This window comes from Mytilus edulis, chromosome 5 (assembly GCF_963676685.1).
Source record: "Mytilus edulis chromosome 5, xbMytEdul2.2, whole genome shotgun sequence".
NCBI classification, from domain to species: domain Eukaryota; kingdom Metazoa; phylum Mollusca; class Bivalvia; order Mytilida; family Mytilidae; genus Mytilus; species Mytilus edulis.
The window spans coordinates 52,951,269-52,970,305 of NC_092348.1; the positions used below are offsets into that span (position 1 = coordinate 52,951,269).

At 32.3% G+C, this 19,037-nt stretch overlaps 1 protein-coding gene across 8 annotated transcripts in view; it reads left to right on the top strand.

Annotated features, from left to right (window-relative positions):
* LOC139523921 (uncharacterized) overlaps positions 1-19,037 on the top strand; it is an 84,664-nt gene that overhangs the window by 54,153 nt on the left and 11,474 nt on the right. For 4 of the 8 annotated variants that reach the window (XM_071318329.1, XM_071318333.1, XM_071318330.1 and 1 more), the window contains 2 exons: positions 3,022-4,947; positions 18,267-18,300. In XM_071318329.1, coding sequence (XP_071174430.1) covers positions 3,030-4,947; positions 18,267-18,292 — 1,944 coding nt within the window. In that variant the 5' untranslated portion in view covers positions 3,022-3,029 and the 3' untranslated portion in view covers positions 18,293-18,300. The remainder of the gene's footprint in view (positions 1-3,021; positions 4,948-18,266; positions 18,301-19,037) is intronic. The other 4 variants (XM_071318325.1, XM_071318327.1, XM_071318328.1 and 1 more) reach the window with 1 other exon arrangement.

Consider the following 19,037-nt stretch of genomic DNA (forward strand, 5'->3'; position numbering starts at 1 on the left):
ACTTAAATCATTGTTTTATACAATATACAATGTATATTCACTTTTACTACCAACTAATATATTAAAACAATCTTTACTATTCAGTGATTACAAGCACATTTTTTACATTTTAATATTTTATGATGTATTTAAATGAGTAGTTAAGTTATTGTTGCAAACGCCATTAGAAATTTGAATTGAGATCAGTTTTGGAATAAGGGAAAGAGGGATGTGAGAAAAAAAAGGGGGGGTTCAATTTTTCTCATTTCAGATTTCATTAATAAAAAGAAAATTTCTTCAGACATTTTTTAGAGGATTAATATTCAACAGCATAGTTAATTGCTCAAAGGCCAAAAAAATTTTGAAGTTCATTAGACCACATTTATTCTGTGTCAGAAACCTATGCTGTGTCAACTATTTAATCACAATCGAAATTTAGAGCTGAATCCAGCTTGAATGTTGTGTCCATACTTGACCCATCTGTTCAGGGTTCAACCTCTGCGGTGGTATAAAGCTGTGCCCTGCGGAGCATCTGGTTGGTTATTATCTTGAATACTATTATAGATAAAGATAAACTGTAAACACCAATAATGTTTAGCAAAGTAAGATCTACAAATAAGTCAACATGACCAAAATTGTCAGTTTACCCCTTAAGGAGTTATTGCCCTTTATAGTCATTTTTTACCAATTTTTCGTAAATTTTAGTTATCTTTTACAAAAATTTTCTTCTCTGAAACTACTGGGTCAAATTTAACCAAACTAAGCCACAATTATTATCAGGATATCTAGTTTAAAAAATGTGTCCTATGAACCAGCAAACCAATCAAGATGTTTGCCATGGCTAAAAGTAGAACACAGGGGTAAAATGTTGATTTTGGCTTATAACTCTGAAACCAAAGCATTTAGAGCAAATCTGAAAAGAAGTTAAATTGTTTATCAAGTCCAAAGATATCTGCCCTGAAATTTTCAGATGAATTGGACAACTGGTTGTTGAGTTGCTGCCCCCCAATTAGTAATTTTTAAAGAAATTTTGCTGTTTTTGGTTATTACCTTGAATACTATTATAGATAGAGCATGGATTTTTCTAGCATTCCACAGGGTCCAGTTTTCGGACCCATTCCCAACAGCAAAAACCCTACATTTTTCCCAATTTTGCGAGTAAAATTCCCAAATGATCACAAAATTTATTTTCATCTTTATTATTCTTGACAGAGATGTTTATTTTATTCAACAGCTAGCTTTATGTCAAAAATCGTCAATAAGTAATGTGTAAATCAAAGTTGAAACATATTGAACGACAAACATTATTTGACAAACAATGGCTGCCATAAATAAACAGGAAGTATGGGAAAATATCAAATCCGGAAACGAACAAGTATATAATTCCGGGTTTGTCAATCAAATACAGTTAATAAAAAATGAAAAGAACCAAACATGTGACAGCCATCATAGCACACTGAAATTGAAAAGTAAAATATATATAAAAAAGAAAATAGAAACAGGATATATTTTATACAGAACTCAAAATATTTTAGTTCACAAATTTTCATGTCAAAAAAAAAAAAAATAACAATCCTTTAAAATTGTTAGAACTCATTATTTTGATACTCAAATAAACTTTAATGCCATGTTGTTATATTTAAAAACAAATTTAATGAACTAAACACACTAAAACTAACATCTTGTATATTGGTTGTTTTTCCCAATTTCATTGAAAACTGCGCTAAAAAATTCCCAAAACTGGCCAGGATCCTTTTTCCCAAAATACCCAGAAAAACCCCTGTAGAGATAAACTGTAAACAGCAATAATGTTCAGCAAAGTATTTAAGATCTAAAAATAAGTCAACATGACAAAAATGGTCAGTTGACCTGTAAAGGAGTAATTGCCCTTTATAGTCAATTTTTAACAATTTTCATTAATTTGGTAAAGTTTTGTAAATTTACAAAATATATTCCTCTGTATCTAAAGGGCCAAGTTTATTATAGATAGGGAAAATTGTAAGTAGCAAGAATATTCAGTAAAGTAAGATCTACAAACACATCACCATCACCAAAACACAATTTTGTCATGAATCCATCTGTGTCCTTTGTTTAATATGCACATAGACCAAGTTGAGCGACACAGTCTCTAGTTTGGTCATAAGATCATTTTTATGAGACTACAACCGGTGATTATAATTTAAAAAAAAGGATTACATGTACTAGTATCTAAAAAGGTGGATATAAAAAAATGTCATATTTATATGTTTCAATAGTTTCCTGCAGGCAAACAAGGACAAATATGTTAGTGTTGAAAGCTTTATTCCTTTTTATGAGTTGGATATCATTTTTACAATAGTGTTTAGAGGGTGATAAAGGGGAGCCCTGAACACGGAAACACGTGAAATAAAAATCGCAAACATGTTGCACGGAAAATAAAAATCGAAAAACGGAAGCACCAGAAATAAAATCGTAAATATTAATGGAAAAAGTAAAATGATTTATTAATCAGCCATTCTTGGTGATCACTCTAGTCATTATGAAATGGACATGATGACCCTGCAGTAACCTATTAGTGTTCACTAGTTGCAACTGATTTGAAAAAAAAATATTCACAATAATTAATTTGATAGCAATTTTAAATATTCTCGGAACACATAATTTAAACAATCTCCAGACTGACTTTGAATTTAGTCCTGGTTTACTTTTTAATCAAATGCTGGACAAGCACGAGGAATTAAGAGTACTGACATGAAACACAGAAAATAAATAAAGGAGAACATGAGGAACGCACGTCGAATCAAACACTGGAAAACGAGAAATTAAAAGGTCAAAACACGAAAACACTTGAAATAAAAAAGCTGAAAATGTTGCACGAAAATATCCCTTTACCACCCTCTGTTTAGGATGGACAGATTGTAATTATAATGTCTTTTTATGAGGCCCCTCATGGGGGTGTCGAAATAATTACATACAGGTGTCCTCTAAAAAGACATGTAGTCCTGTTTTAAGTATATGCAAACTTAGGTTAACTAGAACAACTGTATTTGCTCTATGTTTTAGGTTTGGTAATGACAGCAAAAAGTACAGATCTGTCTTTAGATATCAATGAAGGAGAATATATTGATAGAGTGGAAACTAAAATAGAGAGTCCCAAAGCAGAAGTTATCACACCAAATTCAGATAAAATGTTCTCACTGTCTATGGATAATGATGAAGGTTCCTCAGTTGACGGACCATCAGAAAATGGCACCAGGGCATGTGATGACAATGAATTTAAAGATGAGTCTTGGATTGACCATTGTGAAACAAAAATCATTGCTGATGATCATCTGAAATGTTTGAAAGAAATTCTTACAAGTTCTGTTGCAAGGACAATAACAAATGACAAGATCGGTGATGAAATCCCGGATATTTATGATTCTAAAAAAAACAAAAGCAGAGGAAGTTATGAAATTACTAGTGCAACTTCTTTCTTTTTGTTCAATACTAAGAATTCCAAAAAAACAGCTGAAAAAACAGGTGTTAATAACAGTCCTGTCAAAGTCAAGGAAAAACAAGTGTCAATGTTGTATCAGATGGGAGTAGAAGCCATTGGTAAACCACTGGAACCAAAAAGTCATGAAGAATATCCCCTCCAGTTGGCAGACGACAGTAGTTCTATTCAGAATGCTGCACTGGCAGCTGAAGACTCAAGGTCAGCAAGTGCAAAGGCAGGATGGGCTTCAATCAGACAAGAATCAGGAGAGTTAGAAAATTATTTACTTGAAGAAGATGATGATGAAAATGTCATCATACATCTTGGGACAGAGTTTGCTCAAGATGCAATGGAGGGTGGCAAGAATGAAGATATGACCACAGTTGATTATAAGGACCAGTATGAAGGAACACGACAGACTGATTCATCCTCTAAAACTTTTCTCAGTCCTGGAGGGAAAAAATGTGATAAAAAGAATCTTGCTGAAGAAGAAGAAGATACAAGTGTATATGACTCTGAAGAAAATAAAACTTGCACATCAGATAAATTGTCCCAGCTAGAAAATGTATTAAGTAACATGAGCCAGGAAGATTCACTACAAATGGTGAAACAAGAACAGCAAGCTAGTTCGGTGGAAAAACATACATATAAAACACAAGTATCTGCTGAAAGTAAACATTTGAACATGAAAAACTCAGACATTGAAAATATTGCTACAGAAGGTAAAACCTTCCAAGCAAAAGACAATAGAATTCATACTGCGCAATTTGGAAAATCAGTTCAAAAATATCCAAGTCAAGTTTTAAGTAAAGATGGTCAAACAAATATAGGGGACATTTCTGAATCACAGTCCCAAGAACATTTAACTGATGAGAAAATTACCAGACAACAGACAGAACAGTTTAATTTATCTCCATCCGTTGCAATAAATGCTCAAGGTAATTCCAAACAGTATGACACAAAAGAATCAAATAAAAAGGATTCAATACCACAGATGAAGCAAATAGAAGTTGAGAGAAAGTTTAGAATATCTACTGACTCCAGACAGAAGTTAATGGACATGGGTGCCGTGATGGCAAAAGAAAACAAATTTTCAGATAAATATTTTGATGATATTAGGTATAAAATGACCCTTTCAGACAGTTGGCTAAGACAAAGGAATGGTAGATGGGAATTCAAGATTCCTCCACGTCATATGAGTAAGAAGGATCCTTCGTCCCAACTTTTAGAAATTACATCAGAAACAGAAATAATGAAGCACTTATGTAAGTTATATAATTGTAGCGGGTCTGTTGATGATAAAACATTGGACCAGTTGATGAATAAACTATGTCTAGATAGTTTTGCTACATTTACAACAATCAGGCAGACATACTTTCTACCCAATTGTACTGTACAACTAGACATAGCTGATTTTGGATTTGAAGTTGGTGAGATTGAAGTTGTTGTCAGTGATGAGTCCAGAATTACAGATGCTCTCAACATTATTGATGAAGTAGCCAAAAAACTAGGTATGCTTCATTCTATGTTTTAAAAAAAAGCAGTTCTTAGGTTAAAATGTCTGATTTTCTTCTGATTGTTTTTATGTTCAATTTATAACTTTTTTTTCTTACCAGTATGTTCAGTTCTAGAATGAGAAAAAAACATCCTCTTTTCCATAATTCTGTTAGTTTTAGGCACAGATGATGCATATAAATAACTACAAGGGTGATATATGATTTGGAAAGTGCGAGAGATCCTAAAGTCATTATATTTTCTGTTTCAAACCAATTCGATACCCATATTTAAACCAGTTTTACCTCTTGCATTACTCATTGGTACTGTACTCTAGTCTACTTTAAAAACTTGGGGAAAAGAGTGCATAAGAAAGAGATGTCCATGGATTACCTGATACCTAATTGGTTACATGAAATTAAACAAAAAATCAGAGGATAGAATGTGGTGAAAATAGCCAAAAAAAAAAGTGCTATGAAAAGAAAATCCCTGATGACTGCCTAGAGGTAAAAACTTTTAGGAATGGATTTTACCCCAAAAAACAGTGAGAGTTATTGTCATCACTTGGTGTTATGTGTCTGTCGACCACCATCATCCCTATAATTTTCAAAAATCTTGAAACTACTGGGCCAATTGGAAGAAAAATTGGTTCACTCACCACCAATTTGAACATTTTTTTAAACGTATTATTCTATATAGACTTGGAATAGCAAAAATTCTGGTCTACAATGTGTGAGAGTGGACATTGATGAAGATGCACATATATGCAGGTGAGCAGAACAGGCTCTTTAAATCCAATAGTTCTTAAATTAAAGACATATGGATATCAAATTAATTGTATGTTTTAGAAATGTTTTCTCGTGAAGTTTGACATTATAATCCCTCTCCCTCAGACAGATCTTATGGAGAAGGAAGTAAGCAACAAATATAGTGTGCAACTCAGAGAGTAGTATTAATGTTTCATCAAATAGGTAGGAATTGTAAATTTCAGGAAAAGGAAGTTTTTCATGACTGCTTAAAGTCATAAGAAACCTCAAATTAAAAAAAAATATGCATATGTTTTTTATAACTAAATGGATAGTTTTTATTATACAACTTATGTACATATACTTTTTTCTGAGGAAAATTCTTTGATTTGTCCACATTTAGAAAAAGTTTACTTATTTTTAATTGATTCCTTCCAGGAAGCAATTCGCCAACATATTTTCCGTATCCATAGTGACCTGAGCGTAACCCTCGTAAAAATCCGGTGATTGCAATACGCATGGATCTGTCACAAGTGTCTGATTGTACATGTAAAACACGTGCTCAATACCCATGCTTTTTGTTATTTGTTTACTATAAGGTGACAATCGGTAAACTTCGGCTTCAAAACACGGCATTTAATGAGCAGCCATATTTGTTAAATCGTAATAGACAAAGAGAAAAAAAATTGACGATTATACGATATATTTGCGTAAAAAATGAGAATATCGTGCACAGACTAAGTTTATGATATATACATGCATTGGTTCAAGAATTGGATAAACATTATTTTTCACCACTCACTCGTTTCATATGACTTTAAATAAATGCAGATAAATTTAATTAAGTTCCAAATTTATTAGCAATTTGTTGTTTAGGACCTGTAGCTTTTGTTTTCTGGAACAAAATTGCTTGCCATTGTACATTAATTGTTCCCATGACTTCTCAAAATAAAAGGACAAAATGATTTAATCATGGTCTGCAGTTCAGCAATTTCAAAAACTCATCAAAATAAGTGTTTGGATAAATTTGTTTACTATCATGACAATAGAATCAGAGCTCTCTCAACTAAGCTTCTTGAAATTTATTGTTTAATCAGTAGAAGAATTTGGCATTTGCATATCAAATTTTTTATATTAGTTCATCAGTAACTTGATCAAAATTATTCATACGTGATGCATTTTTGGCATTTCTCTTATGAATTTGTAAATGAATATTACAATCCTCAAACTCATTCTGTTAATGAAAGTATTTAATTCTGTACGTTGCATTTATCATTTGGTAATGGATTGCCAACCCAATCACAGTAATATTAAAAGAAATCAGAGAAATTGCCTTTAATGGTTCTGCTTAATATTTCTTATATTTAGCAAATACATCTTTAAGATGGCTTGTCGATCATGTGTTTTAATTACATCAGATCTATTTGATGTAAAAGTGAATTAAGAATCTGACAAGCATGAGAGACAATGATAAATTGCTATATTAAGTAATATTTTCTTCGTATACTTCATTAAAACTAACATAAAGGTCATCGAAAACAATTTTTATAATTGTGAGCTGCGCCATTTAGTGCCCTACCAATCAGAAAAAATGAAATAATCCCATTTCCAAATGATTTTTGCCTTTACATCATTCTTTTTTGTAGGCTTTTGGTATTTATTTTATGTGAAATCAATTTTAAATGGAGTCAGAAACAGAAGATACAAGGGTGACAGGGAATAGAAATAAAGTCACTTTAGTATTCTACCAAACGACAATAAAACCTTGCTTGTTTGGCTGTGTGGGTCGTATAAATATGCAGTCAAGTACGCTCAGAATGGGGATGTGAGATATCATGTCTCTTTTAAAGAGAGTGCAACATTTCTGCATGTTAATAACTCTTTCAACAACTTTTTAATGGTTCAATATGTGGTCTGTTGCAAGGCAAAACATTTGTCCCTATCCAATAAACCCTCATTTTTAGGTTTCAATCCAAATTTCCTAATCTTTATTGGCAAACCCTACTACAGGTCCTACCTAATTGTTGTAATAATTTTCTCTTCCTAAACATGTACGAAATATTTGCCACTGGATGCTTATCAATCCATCTAATCAAAGAGGTTTATGAATTATTCATTTGAAAAATTTTTCGTCGTATATTGCTATCACGTTGGCGTCGTCGTCTGCGTCGTCGTCGTCGTCGTCGTCCGAATACTTTTAGTTTTTGCACTCTAACTTTAGTAAAAGTGAATGGAAATCTATGAAATTTTAACACAAGGTTTATGACCACAAAAGGAAGGTTGGTATTGATTTTGGGAGTTTTGGTCTTAACATTTTAGGAATTAGGGGCCAAAAAGAGCCCAAATAAGCATTTTCTTGGTTTTCGCACTATAACTTTAGTTTAAGTGAATAGAAATCTATGAAATTTTGACACAAGGTTTATGACCACAAAAGAACGGTTGGTATTGATTTTGGGAGTTAAGGTCCCAACAGTTTAGGAATTAGGGGCCAAAAAGGGACCCAAATAAGCATTTTTCTTGGTTTTCGCACCATAACGTTAGTATAAGTAAATAGAAATCTATGAAATTTAAACACAAGATTTATGACCATAAAAGGAAGGTTGGTATTGATTTTGGGAGTTTTGGTCCCAACAGAATAAGGGGCCCAAAGGGTCCAAAATTAAACTTTGTTTGATTTCATCAAAATTGAATAATTGGGGTTCTTTGATATGCCGAATCTAACTGTCATGACTGTGTATGTAGATTCTTAACTTTTGGTTCCGTTTTCAAATTGGTCTACATTAAGGTCCAAAGGGTCCAAAATTAAACTTAGTTTGATTTTGACAAAAAATGAATCAGTTAGGTTCTTTGATATGCTGAATCTAAAAATGTACTTAGATTCTTGATTACTGGCCCAGTTTTCAAGTTGGTCCAAATCGGGGTCCAAAATTAAACTTTGTTTGATTTCATCAAAAATTGAATAAATGGGGTTCTTTGATATACCAAATCTAACTGTGTGTGTAGATTCTTCATTTTTGGTCCTGTTTTCAAATTGGTCTACACTAAAGTCCAAAGGGTCCAAAATTAAACTTAGTCTGATTTTAACAAAAATTGAAATCTTGGGGTTCTTTGATATGCTGAATCCAAAAATGTACTTAGATTTTTTATTATGGGCCCAGTTTTCAAGTTGGTCCAAATCAGGATCTAAAATTATTATATTAAGTATTGTGCAATAGCAAGTCTTTTCAATTGCACAGTATTGCGCAATGGCAAGAAATATCTAATTGCACAATATTGTGAAATAGCAATTTTTTTTTTAATTAGAGTTATCTTTCTTTGTCCAGAATAGTAAGCAAGAAATATCTAATTGCAAAATATTGTGCAATAGCAAGATTTTTTTTTAATTGGAGTTATCTTTCTTTGTCCAGAATCAACTTAAATCTTTGTTATATACAATATACAATGTATATTCACTTTTTACTACCAACTGATAAATTAAAATAATCTTTACCATTCAGTGATAACAAGCAGTTTTTTTACATCTTAATATTTTATGATGTATTGAAATGAGTAGTTATTGTTGCAAACTCCATTAGAAATTTTAATTGAGATTAGTTTTGGAATAAGGGAAAGGGGGTTGTGATTAAAAAAATTGGGTTCAATTTTTCTCATTTGAAATTTCATAAATAAAAAAGAAAATTTCTTCAAACATTTTTTTGAGAGGATTAATATTCAACAGCATAGTGAATTGCTCTAAGAGAAAACAAAAATTTTAAGTTCATTAGAACACATTCATTCTGTGTCAGAAACCTATGCTGTGTCAACTATTTAATCACAATCCAAATTTAGAGCTGAATCCAGCTTGAATGTTGTGTCCATACTTGCCCCAACCGTTCAGGGTTCAACCTCTGCGGTCGTATAAAGCTACGCCCTGCGGAGCATCTGGTTTCATTATATGGTTGAAATGGTTAACTATATTATGAAAATACAATGTAGATGCATAAACTTTTTTGTTAGTGTCAGGGGAAAACCAGCAAACAAATGGTTTCTTTGATATAGTGGTTTTTGTCTACCCTGTGACAAAATTTACAGTATGCGAGACGTACAACTATCCAATGTCAGTGGGGTAAACTTTTGTATAAAGCTTTATATTTCAGAAGGAAGAAGATTTGGATGCTTCATACCTTGTGTGCAGATACCTTTGTTACAAATTTGCCTTATTTCATATGGCCACAGTTCTTAACCTCATTTTCATGGTTCAGTGTCTTTTTTATGAAAAATTATGAGTTTTTTTGTCAGGTGAATTTCTAACTTGTTATGAGTAACAGGATAACTATACATTTGTATTTGGTAAATGGGTTCCTTGCAAAATCTTCATGACCTTCAGATATGGTTTACCTGAACTTGATCTCATTTCATGGATCAGTGTTCAAGGTTTAAGTTGTGGGATTAAGTTTGTTTCTCAAGCACTATTATGTTTAGGTCATCTTTATTTGGTGTATGGAATGATTGTAGGGGTACTTGTAAGTCTACCTTGACCTCATTTTCATAGTTCATTGGTCAATGTTAAATACACGACCACAAACATTTTTTTAGGTTCATATAATGCTATGATGTCGTCGTCCGAAGACACATTTGGTTTCCAGACGATAACTTTAGTATAAATAAATGGATCTCTATGAAATTTGTCAAGAAGGTTCAATACCACAAAAGGAAGGTTGGGATTTATTTTTGGGATGATGGTCCCAATTATTTAGAAATTAGGGGCCAAAAAGAAGATTTTTCTAGTTTCAGGATAATTACTTGTGTATAAGTATTTGGATATCTTTGAAATTGTACCACAATGACAATGTTTAATACCACAAGTAGAAGGTTGGGATTCATTTTGGGGGTTATGGTGCCAACAGTTCAGGAACTAAGGTCCAAAAAGGGACCAAAAATTTTTGTAGTTTCTGAACAATAACTTGTGTGTAAGTGTATAATGGATCTTTTGACATTGTACCACAAGGTTCTTTATTACAAAGGGAAGGCTGAGATTGAGTTTGGGGGTAATTGACCCAAACATGCAGGAACTTAGGGGCAAAAAAAGGGCCAAAAACAAGCATTTTTCTAGTTTCCAGACAATAACTTGTGTTTAAGTGTATGGATCTCTCTAAAACTGTACTACAAGGTTCCATACTACAAAGGTAGTCTGGGATTGATTTTGGGGGTTATTGCACCTAAGGGTATTCAAAAAGTTGGAAAAGGGGGGGATATATTTCCATTTTTATACGACCGCAAAAATTTTAATTTTTTGGTCGTATATAGCTATCACGTTGGCGTCGTCGTCGTCATCGTCCGAATACTTTTAGTTTTCGCACTCTAACTTTAAAAAAGTGAATAGAAATCAATGAAATTTTAACACAAGGTTTGACCACAAAAGGAAGGTTGGGATTGATTTTGGGAGTTTTGGTCCCAACATTTTAGGAATTAGGGGCCAAAAAGGGCCCAAATAAGCATTTTCTTGGTTTTCGCACTATATTTTTAGTTTAAGTGAATAGAAATCTATGAAATTTTGACACAAGGTTTATGACCACAAAAGGAAGGTTGGGATTGATTTTGGGAGTTTTGGTTCCAACAGTTTAGGAATTAAGGGCCAAAAAAGGGCCCAAATAAGCATTATTCTTGGTTTTCGCACAATAACTTTAGTATAAGTAAATAGAAATCAATGAAATTTTAACACAAGGTTTATGACCACAAAAGGAAGGTTGGAATTGATTTTTGGAATTGAGGTCACAACAGTTTATGAATTAGGGGCCAAAAAGGGGCCCAAATAAGCATTATTTTTGCACCATAACTTTAGTATAAGTAAATAGAAATCTATGAAATTTAAACACTAGGTTTATGACCATAAAAGGAAGGTTGGGTTTGATTTTGGGAGGTTTGGTCCTAACAGTTTAGGAATAACGGGCCCAAAGGGTCCAAAATTGAACTTTGTGTGATTTCATCAAAAATTGAATATTTGGGGTTCTTTGATATGCCGAATCTAACTATGTATGTAGATTCTTAATTTTTGGTCCCGTTTTCAAATTGGTCTACATTAAGGTCCAAAGGGTCCAAAATTAAACTTAGTTTGATTTTAACAAAAATTGAATCCTTGGGGTTCTTTGATATGCTGAATTTAAAAATGTACTTAGATTTTTAATTATTGGCCTAGTTTTCAAGTTGGTCCTAATGGGGGTCCAAAATTAAACTTTGTTTGATTTTATCAAAAATTGAATAAATGGGTTCTTTGATATGCCAAATCTAACTGTGTATGTAGATTCTTAATTTTTGGTCCAGTTTTCAAATTGGTCTACATTAAGGTCCAAAGGGTCCAAAATTAAACTAAGTTTGATTTTAACAAAAATTTAATTCTTGGGCTTATTTGATATGCTTTATCTAAATATGTACTTTGATTTTTGATTATGGGCCCAGTTTTCAAGTTGGTCCAAATCAGGATTCCATATCAAGTATTGTGCAATAGCAAGAAATTTTCAATTGCACAGTATTGCACAATAGCAAGAAATATCTAATTGCACAATATTGTGCAATAGCAATTAATTTTCAATTGGAGTTATCTTTCTTTGTATAGAATAGTAGTTGATAATATATGTTGGAAATTTGCCAGACATGACTATGATGTCATTTTCTATTTTTATTTGCCAATAACTTTATGTAAATAACTTCATTGGAAATTTGCCAATATAAAATGTTGCTGATGAAGCTTTTTTTCCTTATCTTATCTAAAATGTTTTTAGATAATGTATGTTGGACATTTGCCAGACATGACTATGATGTCATTTTCTATTTTTATTTGCCAATAACTTTATGTAAATAACTTCATTGGAAATTTGCCAATATAAAATGTTGCTGATGAAGTTTTTTTTATTGTTTTATACAATAAACAATGTATATTCACTTTTAATACCAACCAATCTTTACCATTCAGTGATAACAAGCACTTTATTTTACATTTTAATATTTTATGATGTATTTAAAAGAGTAGTTATTGTTGCAAACTCCATTAGAAATTTGAATTGATATCAGTTTTGTAAAAAGGGAAACGGGGATGTGAAAAAAAAGGGGGGGGGGGGGTGGGGGGGGTTTAAATTTTTCTCATTTCAGATTTTATAAATAAAAAGAAAATTTCTTCAAACATTTTTTTGAGAGGATTAGTATTCAACAGCATAGTGAATTGCTCAAAGGCCAAAAAAAAGTTTTTAAGTTCATTAGACCACATTCATTCTGTGTCAGAAACCTATGCTGTGTCAACTATTTAATTTTAGATTTAATAAGTTTGAAGAAGAAATCTTTAATTGATTTGTAAAATCTTGACATTTGTTTTGTGTAAAAAAAAACCATGTAATGTCAAAAATTTGATCACAATCCAAATTCAGAGCTGTATCACGCTTGAATGTTTTGTCCATACTTGCCCCTACTGTTCAGGGTTCGACCTCTGCGGTCGTATAAAGCTGTGCCCTGCGGAGCACCTGGTTTAAGTTCATATTTATACCCCCGCTTTAAAAAAGGGGGGGTATACTGTTTTACCTCTGTCTGTCAGTCCGTCCGTCAGTCCGTCCATCAGTCCGTCCGTCCGTCCGTCCATCAGTCCGTCAGTCAGTCCGTCCCATGAAACTTTCGTCACATTTTTCTCAGGAACTACACATCCACCCTTTCTGTAATTTTATAACAACATTTATATATGTCAGCCATACCGTGTGATGCGTTTTCAGATTCATCACTTGACAACTTCCTGTTTACCGAACACTTGTCTGATTTTACACATGATAGCCAAGTTGAAAATTTTCGTCACATTTTTCTCAGGAACTACAATACAAGGATTTCTGAAATTTGGTTTCAGGATTTATATAAGTCAGCTATACCGTGTGATGCGTTTTCAGATTCATCACTTGACAACTTCCTGTTTACCGAACACTTGTCTGATTTTACACATGATAGCCAAGTTGAAAATTTTCGTCACATTTTTCTCAGGAACTACAATACAAGGATTTCTGAAATTTGGTTTCAGGATTTATATAAGTCAGCTATACCGTTTGATGCGTTTTCAGATTCATCACTCGACAACTTCCTGTTTACCGAACACTTGTATGATTTTACACATGATAGCCAAGTTGAAAATTTTCGTCACATTTTTCTCAGGAACTACAATACAAGGATTTCTGAAATTTGGTTTCAGGATTTATATAAGTCAGCTATACCGTGTGATGCGTTTTCAGATTCATCACTCGACTACTTCCGGTTTACCGAACACTTGTATGATTTTACACATGATAACCAAGTTAAAAATTTTCGTCACATTTTTCTCAGGAACTACAATACAAGGATTTCTGAAATTTGGTTTCAGGATTTTTATAAGTCAGCTATACCGTGTGATGCGTTTTCAGATTCATCACTCGACAACTTCCTGTTTACCGAACATTTGCATAGTTTTACACTATTAATATTATCCACTTGCGGCAGGGGTATCATCAGTGAGCAGTAGCTCGCAGTTTCACTTGTTTTTTTTTTTTCAAGAAGAAACCTTCAATTGCACAGTTTTGTGCAATAGATTTTTAAGATCCTTGACCACTTTTATTTTGTGGCAGAAACCTATACATATGTCAAAAAATTGATCACAATCCAAATTCAGACAGTATCAAGCTTGAATGTTGTGTTCAAAGGAGTAGGTCCAGTAAGACCCCTTTTTGGAACCAAAATATAGCAGTTTTACAAAATTGTTAAAATGTATACTTTGTGTTATTTATTAGAAAGTAGAATGCTTCTGCTACATATGTACGTGCTGTTGTTGACAATACAATGCAAATATATTGGGTAGTAGCATCATAAAATCATGTTAAATTACTGAAATCTTCACAATTTTAGCATTTTAGTTAAATTTTAGACAGTTTCCGTATTAAATGAAAGTGGCCGCATTAGTGTTCATTCTTAATATTGAAATGTAAGTTGTATTTGATGATAGTACATAACATATATATAAAGGTTGAGGATGAACACGGATGCGGCCACTTTTGTTTTTGACAAAAACCATCTGAAAAATGACAATTTTTGGCATATTTGATAGATTTTTCATATTTAAGCTTGAATCGTAGCGTTTTTAATGACTATATCAATTTAAATCTTTCATATAAAATAATTGAATCAACTGAAATAGACACTTGAGTGTTTAAAAAGTAAAATCTTTCTTCAGATGAACCTGAAATTTGAGGCCAAAATTGGGCCTAAATTACTGGACCTACTCCTTTTTGCCCTAACTGTTCAGGGTTTGACATCTGCGGTCGTATTAGGTTGCGCTCAAGCGAAGCATTTTATTGTGTTTTGGTATGTTTTTCCAAGTACTATAAACAATAGGTCAACTATATTTTGTGTATGGAATAAAAAAAAGTGTACATGTCGGTCTTGTCAGTATCAACTGACCTTGACCTCATTTTCATGGTTTATTGGGCAATGTTATGGTTGATTTTGGTTTTTGTGTTTTTGGTTTGTTTTTCAAATACTATATATAATATCAATAGATCAGATGAATAATTGTGAGGTCAGTCTGACAGGAGTTATCTGACCTTAACCTCATTGTCATGAATCTTTAAAAATATTCTGTTTATATGATACATGTAGGGTAAACCTTTATCTTTAAGACTTTGAACATAAAATCAATGGTCAGTAAAACAGACAAGACAATTTTTGTGTTGTTTTAGATTATGTGATTTGTTCTTCATGTGCATCCTTCCCATCCTCTGTTATAATTTTGTAGGTATGACTATTAAAGTCTGAGCATTAATGATCCCCAATAGTCCACAACTGAGACAGTGGCCTCAATGTACTAATCTGTGATCAAAAATCTCAACCTGCACTTAAAAAAGTTCAAAAGCAAAAGAATGTTGTTGCTGATAAGATGGCTACTAGTATTTCATTATCTTGCAGTTTTTTATTTAACCACAAAAAAATGTTTTTGTTCAAATAATGGTATCATGTACTACAATATCTATAAAGAGATAATTTCCTTAAAGAGTAAAGATTCTACCATTTACAACACATGCAGGCAGGAAGGGTTGAATGCACTTTAAATATGATATAGTTTTTTCATAAAATATGGAAATGATTGATGTCGAATTGTCTCTAAGTCATTAGTGTGATAAAATTAATATACCAATATTCTTCATTTTATTGTCTTCAAACTCATTTTCTAAGAGATGAAATATTTGAATACAAACATTTGATTATTTTCTTAAGAAATCATATGCCAAAAAGTTCATGAAAAATTTGATCATAGGTCAAGTAATCATATTTCTGAACTACAAAAATGACTTTATTTTGTCATCACTATTGTTGTTGGGTTTAGAAAGTTATTCCGTATCTGACAAGGGAATATATCACGGTCAAAATTGATGAGACAAATCTGTGTTTACATGTTTTAATGGACCGTCTGAAAGTTTGGGAAGTGTTGATTTCACATTGATATTAAACTGCCGTCACATAATAGATAACCATTTTAAATCAAAAGTCTGCTTTCATGACAAAGTTTCTTTCTAAACAAATATTAATTGTCTCAGACAAGAAGAGAATTTCTAAAATTTGTTGGAACATTTACACTGCGAAGAATAGGACATTGAATTATTTTTGCATTAGAAGCAAACATTAATTTTTGCTCTAAATATCCACTTAGAAAGTCCTGTCGCAATGGTATAGATAAATGGCTATTAATGCAATGTCGGAGAAAATTACACAGAATCAATGACATATTTCTGACTGGAAATCATTCTCAATTTGGCCTTAAAGAACTATGCTCTGGGTTTCATCATAGAGAAAATACAAAAGTGACAGTGATAAGTAATTTGCAATTAGTAGGGAAGATATCTGCCTGATTTGGAACTTTGTTATTTTGAATAGAACAGTGTAGAAATTAGATCAGAATTAAGATTAATCAGAATTTGCACAACAGGTCTTTGAGGAGTAATAACTTTTGACGCGGATAGATTGTTGGCCGATCTTTCAGCCTCATCAATACAATAAATGCAGTGACTGTGAGGGGCACAGCTAATTCTGACTCTGTGCCATGCAATTTTGATATTTTCTGATAATACTGATGATGAATTACAGTCTCATTATGAAAAGTTAGCATAACTGCAGCTAAATATTATTTGTTTCATTATATCTTAATTAAATCTTAAGAATTTGGTTTATATTTATTTTATGTTTGATTACATAATGCTGAAGTGTAATTAGTTTATGGGCACTGACTTATATTACTGAAATTTGTTATTTTATTATATCATGTAATAAACTTTTCGCCTCTAATGAACTCCATGCTCTTTTTCTCTTGAATTATTAAATTTCAGTGTTTCCATACAAAGGAAGATAACTCCATTGCTAAAAAAAGTTACCCTTTGGTTGATGAAGCTATCATTAATGCAGTTTTTTATTTATTCAATATTTGATCTTTTGGTTATTGTCTGGATTTTCTAAATATTGTTATTTTCATAACAGTTCTAAATTTAAAGTAGTTCATTCATTTTGTTAAATTCCTTAATATTGTTGGGTTGTTGAATTACATAGATGTTCACCGTATATTTCCAGGGTATTATTTAGTTTCTCTCAGTTCAATCTTACTTGATGTATTGAAAATCAAATTATCTGATGTATGAGGGGGAGGACAGGAAGAAAGGGGGTAGGAGAAAGGAGAAAGGTGGTAGGAGAAAGGAGAGGAAGGCTGGGAGAAAGGAGAAAAAGTTGGAGAGAAAAAAAAAAAAAAAATCTCTCCTTTTAGAAATAATCTAATATTTCAAGAAAAAATAAAAAGGAGAAGAGGGGTAGGAGAAAGGAGAAGAGGGGTAGGAGAAAGGAGAAGAGGGGTGGGAGAAGGGAGAAGGGTACCCCCTGTCCTTCCCCTCATTATTAGCATTTACACTTAGTATGCTTATCACAATGTTCATTGATATACCAGAGCATCAAATGATTTTATAACTTTTCATTATGTTTTAGAGCCAGCTGATCATTGCATTGGTATCAACTTTTTAAGCATTTTAAGTACAATGAGTAAAATATATACATATCAACATCTAAGGACCTATATTATTAGCAAATTATGCCCCATAGAACCTTTTTCATATTGTTTTTGTCTCGCCTGCCACAAAATGTTAGAAAGTTTCCATCTGTCATATGTCCTTAACTTCAGTATATAATAAATATGTGTATTGGAAAAAAGCAGCTTTGGGCAACAAATTGTAAACTGAACAGGATAAAGAATGCTTAGAAATACTGTTGTGAATTCTCTGTTAATCTCTCAGAATTACAGAAACAATAAAGATATTTAGACAACAACAGGTCAGGATTTTCATTTTAAAAATTTGCAGGAAACAATTTATGAATTGTGCAAATAATTTTGTTGGACTGCATCACATCTTTAATAACAAGCTTACTGAAAGAAAGAAATTGTAGTAGTGTATTCAAGAGAAGTAATACAAAAAATAAAAGCCTGAAAATATAAGAGTACCTGTATACACCTTTAATGGCTTCCACACAATATGAGAAACAAAATATGTAAATAAATATGTCTTATTCTTTTATTACTTCAGAGTTGAAACCATTTAAACTGATGTAAAGTTACAGGTAATATTTCTGCTCTTTATTTGTGCTTTATCTGGTGTTTGCATTTTTTATCATTGTTCATGGGTATTAAAGTCAATGTTTATGTTGCATACTGTCATGCATGAGTTTCTACATGTTTGTGAATATGTTCTTGTACATCATGATGTAACAGAACCCATCTGGGTTTGTTCACTTCCTTTTTTGCCATTTTTATACGACCGCAAAATTTGAAAAAATTTTCGTCGTATATTGCTATCACGTTGGCGTCGTTGTCTGCGTCGTCGTCGTCCGAATACTTTTAGTTTCGCACTCTAACTTTAGTAAAAGTGAATGGAAATCTATGAAATTTTCACACAAGGTTTATGACCACAAAAGGAAGGTTGGTATTGATTTTGGGAGTTTTGGTCCCAACATTTTAGGAATTAGGGGCCAAAAAGGGCCCAAATAAGCATTTTCTTGGTTTTCGCACTATAACTTTAGTTTAAGTTAATAGAAATCTATGAAATTTTGACACAAGGTTTATGACCACAAAAGAACGGTTGGGATTGATTTTGGGAGTTTTGGTTTCAACAGTTTAGGAATTAAGGGCCCAAAAAGGGCCCAAATAAGCATTATTCTTGGTTTTCGCACAATAACTTTAGTTTAAGTAAATAGAAATCAATGAAATTTAAACACAATGTTAATGACTACAAAAGGAAGGTTGGTATTGATTTTGGGAGTTTAGGTCCCAACAGTTTAGGAATAAGGGGCCAAAAAGG